The 20,994-nt window shown below is 42.8% G+C and overlaps 1 protein-coding gene across 1 annotated transcript in view; it reads left to right on the top strand.

Annotated features, from left to right (window-relative positions):
- CA8 (carbonic anhydrase 8) overlaps positions 1 to 20,994 on the top strand; it is a 51,599-nt gene that overhangs the window by 18,622 nt on the left and 11,983 nt on the right. Inside the window, exons 4-6 of the mRNA XM_063130765.1 lie at positions 10,408 to 10,503; positions 14,367 to 14,429; positions 19,238 to 19,286. Of these exons, the coding sequence (XP_062986835.1) occupies positions 10,408 to 10,503; positions 14,367 to 14,429; positions 19,238 to 19,286 (208 nt within the window). The remainder of the gene's footprint in view (positions 1 to 10,407; positions 10,504 to 14,366; positions 14,430 to 19,237; positions 19,287 to 20,994) is intronic.

The raw sequence follows: 20,994 nt of genomic DNA, 5'->3' as shown, positions 1-20,994 counted from the left end.
AGATGAAAATTCACTTCTAGCTTTCCACATCAGCTCATCGGGTGTACCTTGTACAAATTAAGTTAATCCAGAACTCTCATGAAGTGGTGCTGAGGAGACCTACTCCAGAGGTGTTGAAACGCAGGCCCATGTGTCAAATCCAGACTGCCAGGGTTTACAGTCTGGCCCACGAGGAGAAGGGGATGTGGTACCAGATGGCCATGACCTACTCTCCTGGCCCCAGCCACTTTCCCTGACCACTGTCTGTTATTTATTTCTTTAAATAAATATCCACTGGCTGCCAATTAGTTTCCAGGCAAAATACGAAGTGTTGGTTATTACTCTTAAAGCCCTATGTGGTTTGGGTCCAGGTTACCTGCGGGATCACCTTCCCCTGTGCAATCTGCTTCGTACACTCAGAATTTACTCCAGTCAGCCAAAACTAGGCTGACAACTGTTACCCAGAGGACCTTTTCTTCTTCCATCCCCAGACTGCGGAGTGGCCTGCTGGGAGAGATTCGTCAACTTAGCAACTTAGGGTGACCAGATGCACCGTGAAACCCCGGAGACCTCCAAAAAAATGGAGGTCTCTGGGGCAACCAGGACTGCCCCCCCCCAATTCACTGGGGAAAAGGGCTGGAAGACGTGTTCCTGGACTTCCAGGAACGGGTCCTCCAGCCCTCCCCCAGTGTCGATCTAGGGCAGCAGAAGGCTAGATCGACACTGGGGGTAGGGGCTGGAAGACATGTTCCTGGACTTCTGGGAACGCGTCTCCCAGCCCCCACCTCTCCCCATGGCTGATCTAGCCCTTCTGCTGTGCTGGCGTGATCACTGTCTTTGAAAAAGACATGGTAAATCCCCACCTTTTCCAAAATGCAGCATTGTGGGAAGCTCAGTGGCAGCTGAAAAACCTGCACGTGCATCATCTAACTGACACAGCACAGATCCACAGCCACTCTGGGCTTTCCCCATGTATAGACAGCCCCTTTAGCATTATTTGGTGGGGTGAGTCCAGAGTCCTTAACTCTAGACCTTTTATTGTCATTTTAACTTTTTGTAAGCCACATTGGGAACCTATTGAACAGGTGGGGTATAAAACCATTAAACAATAAAATGTGCAGCCCTGAACTTGAGCACAGAAGGTTTCAGGACTGGCTTTGCAGCAAGCTACCTACCTACCTGAGCAATAGAGTGGGGGAAGGAAGGTTATATAGCTCCTCTTCCCCAAGCTCTCTCCTTTTCCAAAGGATAGAGGGGAGAAAATGGGCCGATCCCCTCTTTCTTCACTGTTAGGATGTCTAATTATGAAGTTGCTTTCCTACCAGAGGGCTTTGCTCATGTGCGATCTTTATTAGGAGGATTTCTCCTCCCCTACCAACTTTTTCTTTTCTTTTCCTATGAAGTTACACTCTCCTGCATGCCAAGGACTCTCCGAAGCATGCAGAAGCCCTTGCCTTATCTGTGGACCACCCGTTTCACTGCCCTTCTGGTTGGCACATTTACCTCTCCACATTTACTGTATGTGTGGAAACAATGAGTAAAAAGTGTTATTTTGTTTTGTTTTATTTATCTTCTGGTATTAAATGGTGATATTGAATTCTGTTCTTTGCCAGAGCCTAGGATCAGGGCATTAGCCTTGTTCCAAATTGGTGGCTTTCTAATCAGAAATGGCTGCCTTTCCCCCACTTCATAGGCTGTATTAGCTGTGATCATGATTTCCCCATCCCACCATTCCTCCATTCCAGCAGAATTATGCTACTCTTACAATCTGTGGAGAACTCTGCACCCCTAGAAAGAGGGGGGATGGGACGGGACAGGTAGGGTATATTTGCCCCTGATTTATATTCCTTACGTTTTAATTCATTTGGCTAGATTTCACTTTTAACACATGCTGAACCCTTGTGCCCTTCCATTCTTCCTTTGCTTTTGCTATCTGATGCAAAGTGCTTTAGCATTTTGTGCCATGCCAAAACAGAAAGCTGTTTTCTTAAGCAGCCCACATACTGTTTCTATGAATTTTAATTTCCTTCCTTTCCCCATTTAGGCAGTTTATAGCTAACATACATTATTTTAAATCGCCTTTATTGAAATTGAACGCTCCAATATCAGAATGACTCCCTGTGAAGATATGGAGCTTAATTATCACATACTGTAACTGTTCATAGTTGGTCCACTGCACTTACTCAATTGACCTGGGATAAGTTCATAATTATGCAGATTCCCGTAAGTTACTACACATCATTTTTTTAAGAACAAGATATTGTTTTTCCAACGTATAATTTGCTAAAATGTTAAGTAGCTTAAAAGAGTTCTTGATCAGTTGATATAGCTTCCCCATCATTGTGTCTATTAAACTTAATAGGAAAAGGTATTTTTAAAATGCAGCAACTGTGTCTAAAACCATTGTAGCAATAGAAGGTTGTAGATGTCAGAGATGCAGTTAGGTAATTTCAGACTCCGGACTTAATGGTCTTCATACAAACAAAATCCTTTACACACACACACACACCATCTCCCACACACAAGAGGAGTATCTGCAGATTTGTGTGGGGTGGGGGGAGGGAGCCAAAGTTCTGCAGAAGTACAAAAAAATCTTAAGAAAGAAACTCAGGGGGTGAAAAACACAAAAGCACCCCCCAAAAATTGACAAATGGAAGTTGATGGCTCTGATGTCAATCTGCTCTGGGGTTCAGCCAAAACCAGCTAGAACTTTAAGGAGCTATCCAAGGTGCTTCTGCACCTTGAAGTTCTGACCAAAACCCAGAGCGTATTCACTGCCCCACTGACATGACACCCGCCAGCCTCCCCTGAAAGCTGAGCATGCTCGCTGGGCGTGGAATGGTGAATGACTTTTGTGGAGGGAATGGAAAACTAGGGTGGCGGCTGGGGTGGTGGTGGGGGGAAGGAGGTGAAATGGAATGAAGTGGATGGAATCCTAAACAGGGAGGGAGCCCCCCCCCCAGTGCAAAATTTTGTTGCGGGTCCTACTTGTATACATTTGTTTTCCTTCTCGTTTTTGCTGTTATTCAGAGATGTCATAAGGAGAAATGAGTGGTGACCCTTTCACAGGGGCATGATGACTGCACATAAGCTTGTCACAACTGAGGTCCTTTTCCTGTACGACAGAAGGAAATGGGAACAGTGGAGTTCATATGGCCCCTCTGCCCTTTTGGAGGGTGTGGTCAGGGATGCATCGTTCTGAGGAACAAGAAGGTTACATTTCAATCTGGGTTTTGTATTCCTGGATGTCTGGGTTCAAGCATCTGATCGCATTTCCTGGCTGGATTTCTATATGTGTATGCTAGTAACAGAGTTAGAAAGTCCAACTTTAGAATTTAATATAATATTTCTGTACTGTGAACTCACAACCTTTCCAAGGATTGCAGAAAAACAATAACTTTCCTTATCAAATTTTTTTTTTAGGGGGTGGGGAAATAGTTTCTCAGTTTTGTTTTTTAATTTATGAAAATTCACTCCCAAAGATTAATTAACATCAGTAGTACTCAGAGCCTGGGTAAAGAACTGACCATTTTGTTTACATATAAAAGATTTTGCTCTGGTACTTTGGAAAATAAAAGAGACAACTTCCTGGAGTAAGGATAGGGTACCTGGTTCCTTCCAGTTGTTTTAGATGGCTACCACTATAAATCTCAACTGAATATATTTCAGACTCTCAATTTCTATTTATAAGAAACAAGTAGCACAATAGTGGTGTGGCTTTTTGTGTGTGTTTTTGTCCCCTGGTAACTTCACAGCCATTGTAAATCAAAGTCTTAGATTGAGCAACTTGAACACAACCTTCACTTGCTTTCTTGCTATCTTTGGCCTGTTTGTACTTTGAATGATGGGCGATTCTGTGATGCAGAATGGTAAAGTACTGTGTACATTCTCGGAATTTGAGTCTGTTATTTGAAGTGATGCCTGTTTGTGCTCACATCAACCATGAACTTCATTTACTAGCCATTTATCTGCTTTCCTTGAATCAGTGTTTAGATAGTTAGATTGATAGATAGAGTAAGGAATAGGCTATCAACCATCAATATTAGATGACTAAATGAGTGAGAATAGTTCCTTTTCCCTCTGTATAAAGATTCAGAGATGAATTGCGTGATTGTATGAAGAGTCACAACATCTGTACAGATCTAGATTAAATATTTTAAATTTCATGCAGGCAGTACGACTTAATGTACCAAGTCACAGCAATCTCTAACAGGAGGCATTAGGAAGATAGTTTAAGAATACATTCATGTTTCCTTTGGCTTAAGGGATAGAGCAAACACAGCCCTTGTGTTTGTAAGCCTCAGACCCTGAGATTCTGGTTAAAGGCCCAGAGCCTTTTGGCAGAATGTGGGGCTTGAAGACATGTATTAGAAAGACATGTTTTGTTTGCTTGTTACAGTTACATCCCACCTTTTCTCCAAGGAGCTCAAGGTTGTTGTCACCATGTTTCTTCCTGCTCCATCATTTTTTGCTTGCAGCAACCCTAGGGTGACCGTATGAAAAGGAGGACAGGGCTCCTGTATCTCTAACAGTTGTATTGAAAAGGGTATTTCAGCAGGTGTCATTTGTATATGTGGAGAATCTGGTGAAATTTTCTCTTCATCACAACAGTTGAAGCTGCAGGTGCCCTGCCCTCTTTTAAATCTGGTCACTCTAGTATAGCTCCTGCAGCTTTAACTGTTGCGATGAAGAGGGAATTTCACCAGGTTCTCCATAGATACAAATGACACCTGCTGAAATTCCCTTTTCTATGAAACTGTTAAAGATACAGGAGCCCTGTCCTCCTTTTCATATGGTCACCCTAAACAACCCTGTGAGGTAGGTTCTGTTGAGAGATAATGACCGACTAAGAGAGTTTCATGGCGGAGTGAGGATTTGAATCCAGGTTTCCCTGGTCCTAGCCCAACGCTACACCACTGTAACCAGGGCTGGCCCTAAGATAAATAGCGCCTTGGGAGAGGAATGCCCTTGGTGTACCTCGACCCTGTAGTCAGTTTTGCAGGGCCATCCAGAGGATTTATAGGGCCTGGTATAAGTGTGACGTCCTTTGAGAATGACATTGCTCTTAGCCACTGTGCTACGGTTTGCACAAGCCAAAGTTCGAAAAGCCATAGCGGCACACAGCAGAACTATCAAAGGTTTTACTTATAATATTTTAGTCAATACCAGTCAATACAACAGATGGACTCAGTGTGGGCTGTGTGTTGTCTTCTCAACTCACTTTTGGGGGACACTGGATACACTTATTTATTTGTTTTCCTGATATACTCTCAGCTGCAATAATGATCTGAGAACACAGGAAGCTGCTTTACGAATGTACGTCTAGGGATTAGGGATATCCAGATTTTGTGAAATCTGTCCAATATTCATGGATTGTGCCACGTTGTTCATTCTAGCATCCATTCACAGAATGATTAGATTTTCTTTCCTGTTATGCAGGAAAAATATGCCACTAATTCCGTAAGAAAGTTTGCAACAATTTACATGATTTATATTAGCACGTAACATTTAGTGTATTGTCCCCCATTCCATTCATATTTTCTAGCTTGGCATGTCTCAACAGAAGCTTGCATATTTTCCTGTGAATAAATTTGCATAAATTTCAGGAAATCATCATCATCATCATCATCATCTGGAAATCCGTGGGATTCACATGGCCTGGGGAGGCTGGTCCGCATCAGATTCCACAGGCTAAATTCTTAGAAATCCAAACTCATTTTAGTCTGTCTTGAATTTCTCCAGTATCCCTACTAGAGATAAAACAAATTTAAGGGATTTCATTTACTGGATGATGTAAGAGCACACTTTTGCATTCCTCTGAATGAGGAAGTAGCCAGTTTCCCTCCACTCCCATTTGTACTGAAAAAGAATATTTCAAAAGCAACCAATAATTTATGACACTTTCTCCTGATAAAAGTTGAACACTCCAAGATGCCACCAAAGATATTCCTACAATGTAATTAATGCCATTCTTCCTATTATGGATTAGAGCAAGATATGACCTCGGGTATTTCCCCTGTGGATGATGGGCATCTATTATAGAAGCATTTTGGGGCTCCCTGTGAGATAAAAGAAGTCAAAGGGTTAAATAGAAAAAAATGAAACAATTCTTGAACAGTCAGGTTTATCAGAAGATACTTTGGTTCCTGAAGAAGACAGTACTCATAGCATTTTGGAAATCATATGGCATCCCCCCGCAAAAAAAATTTGCACTGTTCACAAATACCCACCACTATGCTGGATGTGAAAGACCCAGCACATGTATTTTCCCACTTAAATTCACGTTGTGCAGGTTTAAAAAGTAAATTGTGATTAATCTCTCAGTCAAAAGGAGGTTCTTCTTTACAGTAATTTATAGGGCTGTGCACCGCCTCGGATCCGAACCTCAAATTCGAAGTGGATCAGGATGGTTTGGACCCTTCCGAACCAGATCCAAGGTAGTTTGGGCAAAGGCCGAGCTGGCCTGAAGCTCCAAAGCTTTGGGACGCCTCAGTGTTTCAGAGCCACCGCCCCCAGTCTCCTTACCTGCTGCCTCCATTGCTGCCACCATTTTTCTTCTGGCGGCTTCCAGTGCCACCGCCAGAAATGAAAGGGAGTAGGTTGAGTGATTTTAAATTATCCAAGTACTAACCATGCCTGCCCATGCTTAGCTTTCGAGATCAGATGAGATCGGGCGCTTTCAGAGTAGTATGCCCGTAGATGATTTTAAATTATCGTGTGGCCTACTCCTTTTCATTTCCACTGGCGGCACTGGAAGCTGCCAGAAGAAAGATGGCGGCAGTGATGGAGGCAGCAGTAAGCCCCCCTCTCCTCTTCCCCACTCACCTCCGTCTTCCGCCGCTGCCAGGCAGTGGCGGCGGCCCCAGGTAAGCCCCCCTTCTCCACTTACCTGGGTCCACTGCCGGCTTGCGTCCAGCAGCTTCCACTCCGAGGAAGCTGAAGCCCAGAAGTAGGCTGCAGCCCGCACCCAGAAAACTCCAAGTTGCCTCGGAGGGCCTGAACGTCACCTCAGCTTCGGCACTGTGGTGCATTGGGAACCCCTGAGACAGCCCCGAGGCAGATCGGGGCTGCTTCAGGGGCTCCGGATTGGCCTCCGAGGCGGATTGGGCGGCTCCCTGCACAGCCCTAGTAATTTACAGTAATTCCCATTTATTAAGAAATAAAAATAACACACATAACCTCTCTCACACAGAACACCTTCTTTTAAAATGTTAAGCATAACTCCCAGCAATATTAGTTTTGGGGTTTGTGGAGTGGGGGAGGGGAATCATCCTCAGATCTTTGCCTCTTTGAATGTGACTCCATAATGGAAGTCATGGTGGATTTGTCCAGGAGGTTGTTTGGCGACTCAGAAAAATGGTCACTGTAAACTTGGCTATTGTCCCTTGAAGCATTGTTACAGCTTTTTGCAGCCACTTAGATGTTGACATTAAGAAGATAACAATGGGAGTGTTATTGACTGTGCATTGTTTTCCCCTCAGGGTCAGTGATTAGAACCTTAACTCTTTAATTCAAGGGGTTTCTATGGATCTCTGTGTCCTAAACTTCTTTCTTTCTTTCTTTCTTTCTTTCTTTCTTTCTTTCTTTCTTTCTTTCTTTCCGTTGTGTGTTATGCTCATCAGGCAGCTCGAGTGCTCTCTAGTGGAGGTTAATAGAAAAAACAATCCATAAAAGACACAATTCATAAGACAGTCTGACATCGATGTTAGGTTGCATCCTGTCTGCATAATGCTATTTATTTTCTCGCTTTTGCTTTAGAAGACACCGGGGCTGAAATGTCAACATATGATTTGGTATTTAAATGAATCATTTAACATTAGAAGGTAGAATTATGCATGGTTGTAAAACTGACAAATAACTGAAAGAGCAAAGTCAAACAGTATAATTTGCTTTTTTATATTCATTCAACACATAATACCTTCTGGATACCAAGCTGAATGATAAGCACCTTCTCTCTAATTGTGTCTTCTTAAAAATGAGTATTTTCCATTTATTTTAAAACTAATTTTAATACAAAAGGAGAGCGTACAATGATTACAATTGACGATTTATTTTAATGTCTACCATTTAACTAGTTACTCATGCGTTCTTATGAATTAAGCAACTAATTTTTGAAAACATGGATTTTGCTGTTCGTTTTTGAACTTGTGACACGTATCTGATTTAAGATATTTCTGTGACATTATTACATATGTTAAAAGGACTGGCAGAAGAATGTTTTCAATTCTGAAAGTAGATGCCTATGCATTCCCATTCCCCATTTAGGGCACAATCCTATGCACGTTTAGACAGAAAAAAGTCCTACAACTCCTAGCATTCCCCAGACATTTTTTTCTGTATAAAGATGCATAGGATTGTGCTCTTAGGCAGTTATCAGTGCAGTCCCATACATAAATAATCAGAAGTATGTCCCATTGAGTGAAGAGGGTATACGATTGTGAATTTCCCATGGGCAGCTGGTTGGCCACTGTGTGAACAGAATGCTGGTCTAGATGGATCCTTAGTCTGATCTAGATGGTCTAGATGGACCCTTAGGCTCTTCTTATGATTGCAGCCTAACTTCAACAGATCACTTGCAGATTCACTTCAACTGATTTTTAAGCAGCCTAACTGTGTACATCAGGGGTGTCCCTATGTCCTCTTTTATATAGGACGATCCTCTGTTTTGAAGGCACCCTTTATTTGAAGGGCTGTCCAGGTTAAGTCTGGTTTAAAGACAATAAACAATCAGAAGGATTTTGGCATGGTGAGTTTGAAGCAGATCTGTTCATACCTTGATTTTTAGGATTTTTAAAAAAAGTTTGAGGTTTAATTTTTTTAAAACAACACGCTGTCATTTTAAAAGATAAAGAGATGAAACTTGGCACCCCCTGTTTCATCCCATTAGAGCAAATGGTCAAAGAATGCAGCAGATCTCTATTTTTATAAACTGAAGATGTACAACTGCTGTGCATCAGCAAAATAAAGAAGAAAAGCTCTCTCCATAAATGTGCAGGGGTGAATTAATGCAGAATCAGAAGTATGTGTGTGTTTATGGGGGGGTTGAGGGGGAAATTAATTGTTAATTCCCATAGACTATAATAGAATGGTTATCCAAAACCAGATTGAAGCTCCAATAAGGCGCATCTCTGCTCTGCGAGAATTCAATGGTTTTTAACCCTCTCCACCCTGAAAACTCGGAGCTCCTTCAGAGCTCCGTCACATTTTCAGAGTGGAGCATAAATCCCATATATATTCACATGCAAATTTTATGTAAATCACTGTCCTCTGTTTTTGGTGACTCATAAGCGCTCACCCTAGCAGGCTTGCTGGGATGTGTGACAATAAGGGGCAGGGGTGCAGCTTTGTTCACTCCTCCGTGTATTAGTCTGAAGAGGACTTTGGTTGCCTTAAATAATAGAAATATATTAGGCAATAGAATTCTGTCCCTGCTAGAATAAGTGGGCTAGTCATGTACTTCTTTCCTTATTGTAGTCATGGCTGGTATGAACTTCCTCCCCCGACTTTTTTTTTTTTAATAAAGGCCAAGGCTAACTATCAACATTTAATGTCTAAAAATGGCTACTACATAACCTCACCACAATTACCCATGCTTCGATAACAGCCAGATTGGATTACTGCAGTGCGTTATACATGGGGATACCCTTTAACAGGATTTATAAACAGGCTTTATCTGTACGCCGCCCTGAGATCTTATTGATATAGGGTGGGATATAAATGTTTTAAATAAATAAATAAATAAACTGCAGCTGTTCCAGAATGCAGCAGAGCAAGATTGTTAATGGCAGCTCACCATTAGCATAGTTATCTCTCCAGTCTTGAAAGTATCTACTCTGGCTTCCTGTATGCTTCAGGGCTCAATGTTAAGTACTGATTTTGATCTACAAAGCCTTAAATGGTCTGGAACTAGGTTATCAGAATGATGACATTCTCCTGTATGAACCTGCCTATTTACTGAAATCATTAGAAATTCTGCTCAGAACGTCCCATCCATCAGAGCTTTAGGTGGATGGCTACTAGAGGGGGCCTTGTCTGTTGTGGCACCCCATCTTTGGAACCCTGTGTCCAAGATGGTCCACCTGAGGTCCGTACTGCTTTCTTTTAGTGCCAGGTGAAGACAATCTTATTCTCCTGGGGATTCATTGATTGATTAAATGTCAATGCTGTGGCTCTTTTATTGTTGTTTGCTTGTTTTTAGTATGTGATGTTTTATTATTGTTGTTGCCTAACTGTTTTAAAAAACATGAATCATCTTGAAGAATTCTGTGGAAAGCCAATATATATAAAAAAATCTTTTTAAAAAAGTGAGTAACTATTAGGTAGTGTTTGCAAATACCCAATACAGGAGAGATTATTAGCTGAAGAGCATATTTGTCCTATGAGTAATTCTCTCTCTCTCTCTCTTTCTCTCTCTTTCTCTCTCTCTAGCTCCATCTAATCCACTGGAACTCCACAATGTACCACAGTATTGATGAGGCCTTGGGGAAGAAGAATGGCATAGCCATTATCGCCTTATTTGTGCAGGTAACTGACTAATTCCAGGAAATGTTCAAGGTCACCTCCCCATCTCCCATTCTGTCTTGCTTTCTGAAGATTTGCTTAAATTAAATTACAATCTGGAGCCCTCTCCTGCCTTCCAACTCCTCCAAAGGCAATAAGGGAAAATCGTTTCAGTGGGAGGGAGAAGAGGATTCTTCACCCGACCTGTTCAAAACTTGCACTGGAAAGGTCTACAAATAGAACTCTTTCGCCTTCTTGCTTGACTGTGCCAGAGAGAGTCTCTTGGCACAAGAAGTCAGGAGATGGCTCAGTCTTCCACACCTTACCAACTCCTGAATTAGACACTTTTGCTTTCTCTACCAGCTTCTGAGTCGGAATTAGACCATTGGTTCATGTAGACTAGGAGTGTAGGACCTCAGGCCCATGGGACAAATATGGCCCACCTGGAGTCCCAATCTGGCCCTCCAGGGTTCCTAAATGACCATACCTCCTATTCCTGCCCACCCTTCCCCCCCCAATTGCAGATGGTTTTGATGTTTTCCAGCTTTTGTGCATTCCCTTCCACACATTCTCAAAGTGCCTCTTCTATGCATTCATTTCTGGCAGTAAAGATCTTTAAGCTAAAATATGCTGGGTTTTTTTTTTAGTATTTTGCCTTGCCCCATTTCGCCTGTGGCCCTGCCCATGACTGGATTGCAGCCCCCAAGAGCTTTTCCAAACTTAAATTTGGCCCTTGGGCTGTAAGAGGTTCAACCACCCGATTTAGTCCAATGCTGCTTACTCTGACTTGTTGTGACTCTCCGAGGCCTCAGGAAGAGAGTGTTTTGCCTCCGTACCTGCTCCATGGGATTCTTTTAAAGGCACTGAATCTGTAACTGTATGTTCTATCACTAAGGACTGCTCCTCTGCGTCCTTTGTAGTAGACCTTATTCCAGGTACACTAGGGCAGCCTTATCCAACCAGGTACCTTCCAGATGTTTTGGACTTCATCTTCCATCAACTCCAGCCAGTATGGTCAATGGCTGGGAATGCTGGGCATTATAGACCAAAACAATTTGAGGACATCAGGTTGGGAGAACTCTGCCTCAGGGTGACCAGAAGGAAAGCAGCTCAGGGCTTGAGTACTTTTAATAGTTATAATGGAGAAGGAATTTCAGCAGGTACAGCATGCTGTGTTGGGCCGTTTAAAGCCATGCTCACCAAATTTCCCTCTTTCACACAACCGTTAAAGGTACAAGAGGCATCTGGTCACCCTGTTGAGAAGTCCCCGTAGCTAATAGAGTTGGAGCACTGTGGAAATACTGTGAATGTCAGTGGTGGTGCTTCAGAAGCTTTATCACAACCAATGGAAAATTGTCCCCTTGAAAAAAAAGAAGTTGTCATTTGTATTTGAAACTGATTTTATTTTTTGGCTTCTGTTAATTTGTCAAGCATTATAATTGTGTTATGAATGCCTCCAAGACTCCTGTGTTTGAATGTAAAAGTATATTGATTATGGTTCTGAAACAGAGATAGGACTGTTAAAAATAATGAAAGTAGCTCTCAGTTCTTTCGGTTCTATATCCTAGAGGACTGTTCTGTAATTGCTTTGAAAGCTGCCCTCCAATTTCAGCAAAGCTAACCTTGGAGTTACTCAAAAAGTTGTATAAAATTGTGAAGTAAATCTCTTTCGCTTAATACCTGTCTCCACTTCTCAATTCAATTTAATCAATGTGTTGGGTAGCGTTTTTTGGGGGGGGGTATGTGTTGCTAGTTATTTTTATTTTAATTGAAAATGCCTGTTCACAGCATCCTTTAATTTGTTGTGCTCTTTGATTAACGGTCTTCTGGAAGAAAGCCAACATCTATCAGTGGATTTGATCCAGCTTTCGTTGTGGGCACCCAGGTGTACATAACAACCACCAGCCCAGGATGTGGATGCCAACCCATATATCTAGCCAGATCAGTAGGACTCAGAAGAGCATCACATGGTGGATGGGAGCATGCACCCATCAACACACCGATGCTATTGTGAAATATTTAAGGAATAGACAAGCTGTTGAAAGATCATAAACATTGGTCAACCCAGCACAAATTAGAATTTCTTCTGAAAACAAAGATGTTACTTGAACTGTGACTACCGTTGCCTTAGCAGCTGCAAAACAATGGGAAACCTATTATGATTTCCACATATTCGATTGGATCCAACCTGCGAGCTCTTAAAAGAAATTTCTTCTTTATGAGTGAATCACTGTGTGCTGTTTATGCTTCTGTTCCATGATCGGTTGGATTTATTTATTGTTTAAGTGGTTAGTTTGCTCTGACATTTTCTTGTTATAGCTCATGGCTAGAACAAATAAAATCTAACTGAACAGAACAGATGTACATCTGCATTGGCAACACATGCAGAAGGCTGCTTAATCATGCGAACCACTCTCGCCGGATTGGGGCAAATGTTGGGATACTTTAAAAATACTTCCATTTGCATTTTGCATCTGATTTTTTTTTAAATCTAAAATCACAAAGCTTCTCTGGGCCTGAAAAGAGCCTAATGTGTGTGCAAAGTCTGGATGGATGTGTTAAGTGCTCCCCCGCTCACTTTAGTAGGGTGGGAAGCTATGTCCTCACCCTTTGTCCTCATGGGTATGAGAATGGATACAGGGAATGACAAGACCTGCAATGTACAGAACTTAGTATAGACCCGCTTTTTGTATATATTGCCAGTTCTTAAACTGAATTAGGCATATGGTGTTGGCATGCACATGCTCAGTGATAGAGCACCTAAATTGTATTCAGAAAGTCTCAGGTTCAATTCCGGGTAGGACTGGGGAAAAACCCTGCCTGAAACCCTGAACAACCTCGGGCAGTCAGTGTCGATAGTGATATATAGTCATTTTATGTCCTGTGTTGTGTAGTGAATAGTATCAGGCTTAAAGCGTCATCAGACGAGGGAAATCGTGGTTTTGTACTGTCACTGCTCTGCCCCTGCTCCTGTCCCACATTACTTCTTCTTTCTTCCCAGAGAAGAAAGAAGAAGTAAACAAAGACCATGTGGCCCATTCAGGGACTGTTTTTATCGCACCACTTTTCCTGCAGGGAGTGGCAGCACATTCCGTGTTTGTTTTGTTTTTTAAAAAAGTCAGATTAAAAGGGATCCATTTTGTGATGAAAAAAAATCAAGAAGGAGCGGGAGGTGTGTGAGAGGCAGATGTCATCGTCTAAAGGACATGTGAAAAACCATGAGTAGGCAGTAGCACGCATGCAATAAACGCTCATTTGATGAATCCCTTAGACTGGGGATCCTATCCCCACTCAGTGATGATGATGTGCACTAGGTGATCTTGGGCCAGTCAGTCTCTCCTAATCTAATATACCCAAGGTTGTTGTGAAGATAAAATGGAGAGTTGGGAAATATATATGCCACCTTGAACTGCTTGGAGGAAGGATAGCGTACAATGAAACGAATAACATTATTTACTCTCAGCTTAATGCAGAAAACCACTCAGCACAAGAAGATGCAAATTTCCTTGCACTTTTCAGAGCTGAGCAAATGGTAACCTTGGCCTCTTTATTTATCACACACAGTGATGCCTGATTATGACATGACATACAGTAATTACTGAAACATTAAGGCAAAAAGAGTTGAGTTGAGTTATTCTGAAGTTTGATAACTTGGTACTCCACTTCAATCCGCTTTAATCTTGACTAGTCTAGTTGCCTTTCTGCCAGCTGTTTTCTTGGGCATCACTGCTTGAACTTTATGCATAATAAGGTCATCCAATTTGGGAGAAATGAGCACAGAACGGGCTTCATTTCTTGATGACCTTGTCAGTACACAGGTTTCAGGGGAGGGAATGTCCATCACAGCATTACATGTCAATCTTTATTTATTGTGCATTATATTTCAGATAGGAAAGGAACATTCAGGCCTAAAGGCTGTGACTGAAATTCTGCAAGACATCCAGTACAAGGTAAAGCATTGTTCAAGAGAAGAAGAAATACTTATTTCCCTGGCTAATTTGGGGTGGGGTACTTATAGTGACCTGAATCTGGGGTGATGTAAAATGTATATAGAGGCCATAACACGAGAGTATTTAAAAAGAGAGCAGATTAGTATCATGCAACAGGAATTGGATCTTATTGCTCTCACTATAGCAATAATTCAGTTGACAAAAAAGTGAATTTCAAACCATATTCCTCTAAAAGGAAAGAGGATTTATATATACCATTGCTCAAAAGCCCACTGTCCTTATCCTACAATATATATGAGGGTTGCTTCCATTGTTAGGGTTGGAGTTCACAGAAGCACTCTCATGAATGATAACGTATCAAATAGGGGTGTGCACGGACCCCCCGCTCCGCTTCACTTGCAGATCCGCCATTTTTCGGAGCGGGTCGCTCCGCCCCGCCCCCGCTCCGCCCACTTCCGCTCCGCTCCGCTCGGAGCTCCGGATCCGGATCCGGAGCTCCGTTTTTGCCCCCCCATAGGGTTGCATTGAAAGCTAAAAAAGTAAACAACTTTTTTTCCGTTGAAGTTAGAAACCTCACGTTTGGCACCATGACACCTCATGGGCGTATACACACACACGCCAAGTTTCAAGGCAATCCCATCATCCCCTGATTTTTGGCGAATTTTTGAAAATCGGGCACCCCACACACAACATCCCTGCGAGGTGGGCAGGGGAGGAGGGAGGGAAGGCAGGCAGGCATGCAGCTGGCATTTCTGGGGGCATAAGGAAGGGAGCCAAGGATAAGCCAGTAATGCATATAAAATGGAATAAATCAATCAATAAACAAAGGAGGGGTGGAATTAAAAGCAGCAGTGTTGCTCAATAAACAGCAAGAAGAATTAAAAAAAAAAGGCTATATCTGTCTTTTACCAGCAATAGGGGGACGTGCCCGGGGGAGGGGGAAGTAGCTGCCAGTTCAAGACAGCCACCAACAGCTCTGAGAAGAAGTAAAACGCTCACTTCAACTCATAACAGGCATTGCTCCACCACTGAAAAGTGACCATTCACTTCAACTCATGATAGGCATTGCTCCACCGTTTTACTCTCTTTGGAAGGCTCTATGGCCTTCCAGTGCAGGAGAGAGTGGGGGCACGTCCACGATGAGATGCCCTAGGGGAGCTCATCCCCTTGCACCACATCGATTCAGTTGTTCACCAAGGTTAGGGTGGGGAGCAGTGCTGTGTTTTCTATCTCTTATTCTTGGCTTAGTATATGATTTCAGGTTGTGTTTGTGCATTTGGTGGGGCTACTGTGTTAAAAAACACGGGGAAAAGCCCGTTCAGATGAAGAAAGAGAAGTTTCCCAGAATCCCAAGTTACCTGTTTTGCCTATGCCCTCCTCCAACTTTGGGATCATCATGACCGGGAGCTGACTCTGCCCCTCAGCCCTTTGAAAAAGGTATTTTTCCCGCCGATTTTTAAAAAACTTCTAGCCCGCGACCCGTACGATGCAGAAAGTTGAGAGTGGTCTCAAAATGACCCCCATCCACGACTCTCTGTGCACAAGAATTTTCAGAACGATAGCTTAAACCCCCCCCCAGTTATCCCCGATTCTTTCCCTCAATGCAATCCTATGGGCGAAAAGCCGAAACGCCGTTTGAGCCCCGCGGTTGACCCGATTTTTAAAAAAATATTGCACGTGAACCACAGCACGCAGAAAGTTGAGAGTGGTCTCAAAATGACCCCCATCCACGACTCTCTGTGCACAAGAATTTTCAGAACGATAGCTTAACCCCCCCCCCAGTTATCCCCGATTCTTTCCCTCAATGCAATCCTATGGGCGAAAAGCCGAAACGCCGTTTGAGCCCCGCGGTTGACCCGATTTTTAAAAAATTATTGCACGTGAACCACAGCACGCAGAGAGGTGAGAGTGGTCTCAAAATGACCCCCATCCACGACTCTCTGTGCACAAGAATTTCCAGAACGATAGCTTCAAAAACAATGTAGTTATGCGCGATTATTTGCCGCAATGCAATCCTATGGCGAAATGTTTTCAAGATGGCGACCGGAGCGCTCCGACTGAACTCGGAGCTCCGAAAAATGGTCGCTTCTCTTCGCCTTGCTTCTAGGGGGTCCGCGGTCCGCTCCTACTCCGCCTCTGGGTAAGGCGGAGCAGGCCAATCCGCTACTGCTTCTACGCTCCTAATCGGAGCGGAGCACATCCCTAGTATCAAACACAGTAGCATAGAAAATCATTCTCCTTTGTTTAAGAACATTTTGTATTAAAGTGACAGGATTATTTACTTATTATTATCATAATTCTAAAAAATATCCTACCTTTCCACTAAAAGTGATGCCTGAGGCGGCTAAAATAATAAAACCAAGATTAAACAAAATCTTAATTAAAACAAATAAATTAAAAGCACAATGGAAATCAAGACAGACAACACAGAGGGAGCCAACCTGGCACCCTTGGCCAGGAATGGTAGGATGCGAGAAGTTAAATCAGAAACACCTTCCAAATTTCAGTGTCCACTCCTCATTTACGTTAGAGGGACTTCAGGCAGTCATAGAACATAAGTTCACACACACTCACACACCATTCACGGGGGAGAGATAGGTTCCTGCAATCTTAAACACATTTACTTGGTTGCAAGCCATGGAAATTTAGTGGAATGTACTTCGGAGTAGACATGAAAGAGATTGTGTTGTAAGAAAGTAGCATTATAATTCATAGATCAAACAAAAGAAATTTGTAATTTCTTTGAAAAGAAGCCACAATCTTTCTTTGAGGTTCACCCCATGCACACTTTTGTTCTGGTTTACCCTTGAATTATCCCATTTCGGTTATATAGTGCTTATGTAGCATATGAAAACTTGTAAACTTACACCTCTGCTGTAGTGCGTTGTGGAGATCCGTTGAGGTTCACTCACACATGTTGTTATCCCCACCCCCCAGATCTTCTTTGTACCTCCTCCTACCATTTATTGGTTGTTTGAAGTGGGGACAACTCCCCCTTGGACAACAGGGATTGGGATTTGCTTCTCTTGTTACTGAACACCAAAGTAGAACATTACGTAAGACTGCAATCAAGTCTTTTGCATGCTTACTCAGTAAATAAATCCCATCGATTTCAATGGAATGCATTTCCAAATTAGAGCCCCTCGAATTGCAGTCTTAATTTTTGCAACTTTAAAAAGGGGGAAAAAACGGGCTGGGGGGCTGGGGTGGGGGGCCAAGCGAGGTGGAAGTGGCCATCTCAACTCCCAGTGTACGGAGGAGGAGACTTCAAATGCAGCGCCAGGACCTCCAGAGACAGAGAAAATGAAAGGGAAATCACAGTTAGTGAGAGGATTAAGCCATCCTTTCCCATGTGGGGGCTCCCAACAAAAACTGGACCCCCCATTGTTAAAAAAAGAAAAGAAAAAGGTGGGGGATGCAGGATCCCCCCATGGATAATGTTTCCAACTCTGCTTCCCCCTGTTTGTGTCTCCTGCCATCCGCCACTCAGCTTCACATGCTCAAAGGAATGGAAGTATGATCTGTGTCCTTCCCCCACGAACTCTACTTCAAATAAGAACAAGAGCAACACATGTTTTTAGGGAGACAAATCAATAAGGGGAGAGACACAGAGCCTGTGTCTGTGCTGTTGGGAGGAGCCCCACCCCCATGGGGAGCAAGGAGGGGTAGGGGAAGGGGACAAAGTAGGATGGAAAAGGACACACACAGAGAGACTGATTCAGAAAGGACTTCGCTTGAAACTGACAAGACATTTGGGTGAAACTGACCAGCCTTTGAAGAGTGCTCTTCTGGACCTACTGAGGAACAACCTGTTCCTTTGCAGTGGAAAATGGTTAAAAACACACAGAGATCTAAAGAGTCTCCCCCTCAACTTCCTTTCCTCCCTCACTGTCCTGACTGCTTGATTTGTATATATGTGGCTGAGGGTTGCTGCTGCTGCTTTTTGCTTGTTCAAATGGGGGTTTAGCCACTCCTGTTTTCCTGCCAGGAGGGAGCGGGGGAGTTCAGAAGCAGGGGGAGGAAAGGATTTGAATTTGCACACCCCTCTCAGTCAGCAATACCGCCCCTTGAAAACACACCCACAGTACAGTGCATTGAAAATGATGGATGAAAACACATGTTGAAATTTGAGCGATGTGTTTTTGCATGCCTGGAAAAACCAGACTTTCCCCGCACCAAAATATTTCACTTCTTTTGGCTAAGAAGCCCAATTAAAGCAGGATGCATTGGAATACTTCACAGTAAAAACAGATTATAAACTGGAAAACTTTGCAGTCCTTTGCATGCAATTCGCAGTGATTGCACAGTATAACGCTGGTGTGATGAAGCTCTTTATTAAATTTCCCATTTTCTCTTGAGACTTGTTAGTGTTGGTAGTGGGGGATCATTGCTGATGCCAGTGTAACTTAAGCATCTGAACATCAGCCAAAAGGTATTAGAGAGGTTTTTTGGGTGTGTGTTGTGTTGCAAAACTGGGGGGGGGGGGATCTTAAAAATAAGTTCTAGTGTTTTTTAGGCTGCAAACTTACATCCAGTTACTGGAAAGCAAGCCTCACTGTATCAGTGAGATTTACTTCTGAGCAGACATATATTTTCAGTTGCCCAGGCAGGTCTAAGGATTTTTGGGGGGAGATTATTATAATATGATAACAAATGTCAATGTTTTGATGGCTTTCAGTGTTAAGAGCTTGTTTCCCACTACATGCTTTTCATTTAAAGTGTGGCACATTATGAACCATGAAACCATCAAAGTAATTTTGTTTTCTCTTAAGAGCTAGAGGCAAGACTGATTTTTGTTAAATTTTCAGGGCAAGTCCAAGACAATACCTTGTTTTAATCCCAACACACTATTACCAGGTATGTGTTCCATTTCTATGCCACAAAAACTTTACTGGAAAATGTATATGTATAGTTAACTTTAAATGCAGTCTTAAACCACTCTTGCGCCTTTTGCTTCTCTATAAATCCTTTGGCAGCCTGAACAACCCTTTTAACTTAATCAGATTACCAGCAAAGATAGCTCTGAATACAGTGTATCCCATTTAAGCAGCAGAGATGATGAATGGTGTCTGTCGGCACAGTACGTATTGAGTACCCACCGGGCAACATTTGTATTTTTCAAAGTGATGAGTCATAGTTCTCAAAATACCTGTCTCTGCATTGCGTCAAAGTGTAATTCCAACAGAATTTAGACAGCTGGCAAATCTACCAGCAATTACAGCTTGGTACAGATCATTTATATAGCATTTTTATGGTGCACTGTTTAGGATGTTTATTTTGTTGTCTAGGTCAAAGTTAAGTTGCTATTCTTCCCATGTTACAGATGGATGGACATCTGAGGTTTCCTTGGCCTTAGGAACATAGGAAGCTGCCTTGTACTGAGTCAGACCATTGGTCCATCTAGCCCAGTACTGTCAACACTGACTGGCAGTGGCTCCCCAGGGTTTCAGGCAGGAATATTTCCTATGGTCCCTCCTCATTGTTGCCTCTTTGCTAAGGAACCACTCCAGGTCACCAGCATGAAATAGGCTGCAGAATGGTGGAGCTTGCAGTGGGTGTTGGGGCTTAGTCCTCCTCTTGCCCACTAAGGGCATTGCCTCTCCCAGTGTACAGTCCTCAGCCAAAGAAGCACTGCAGCACTCAAGGCCTCCAGCTCAACTGCAAGGAATTCTGGGATTTGATTCTGAAAGCCGCTGTCCTGAAGGTCAAAGGTCTGAGTGGCGCAATCTTCTTTGGTAGTATGGGCCAATACACTGGGGATTCTCAGCCTTGTGGGCCCCCAGTGCAGCTTGTGCCCTTTGTGTCCCTCCCTGCACTCTTGTATACAAATCTGTCTGAAACACAGAGGATGCAAGTCCAAAGTGACACAGGAAAAAGTGACAATGAACTCATGCTCATAGATTGCATTTAGCTTGCATGTGGCATTGAAGTAAGATGTGACATGGACTTTTGCATCTAATAGTAAAGCACTAGACAATGAATGTGATCTGTATTTGCTTGTATGGCAGCTCCTATTCATTTCAATAGAAGATGCATAGGAATATTTCTGAGTAGGTCATGCCAGTACATGACTTGGGGCTTCTTGAGACTAAGGGGAAATTGTGTTGCTTTACCAGGGCTGTGCTTCCTGCTTCTCTTGCACAATTGTAATGGGCTGCATTTCATGAGAGAAGAGAGGTGAACTTCCCCACCTCATAGCCTTAAATGAAATAGCACCCTCCATTGAGTGCTTTGTAGCATAACTCTGGCTACACACAGTAGGAAATCCTGCAATATTTCAGAAGGATCAGGATATCCAGGGGGTTTTTTTTAGAAAGGGATTTTTGGGGGAAGGCACAGGAGATATGCAGGAGATTGATGTTGTCATCAAAAGAACCAATAAGCTTCCATGAATGGCCAGTCACAAGCCTCATTTTGCTCATGTGAAGTACCCCAAGTACTAATGAATGTAGCACATCCCAGAATATAAATGCCATTCTCTAAATTACTAATTGCATGACCTTGAACAGCTCAAACTTTCTCACAGAACTCACTTTTAACAAAATATTGAAGCAATACTTTGCAA

Source organism: Elgaria multicarinata, chromosome 7 (assembly GCF_023053635.1).
Source record: "Elgaria multicarinata webbii isolate HBS135686 ecotype San Diego chromosome 7, rElgMul1.1.pri, whole genome shotgun sequence".
Classification (NCBI taxonomy): Eukaryota; Metazoa; Chordata; class Lepidosauria; order Squamata; family Anguidae; genus Elgaria; species Elgaria multicarinata.
The sequence above is the reverse complement of the archived record's forward strand: the minus strand, read 5'-3'. Positions and strand labels throughout refer to the sequence as shown.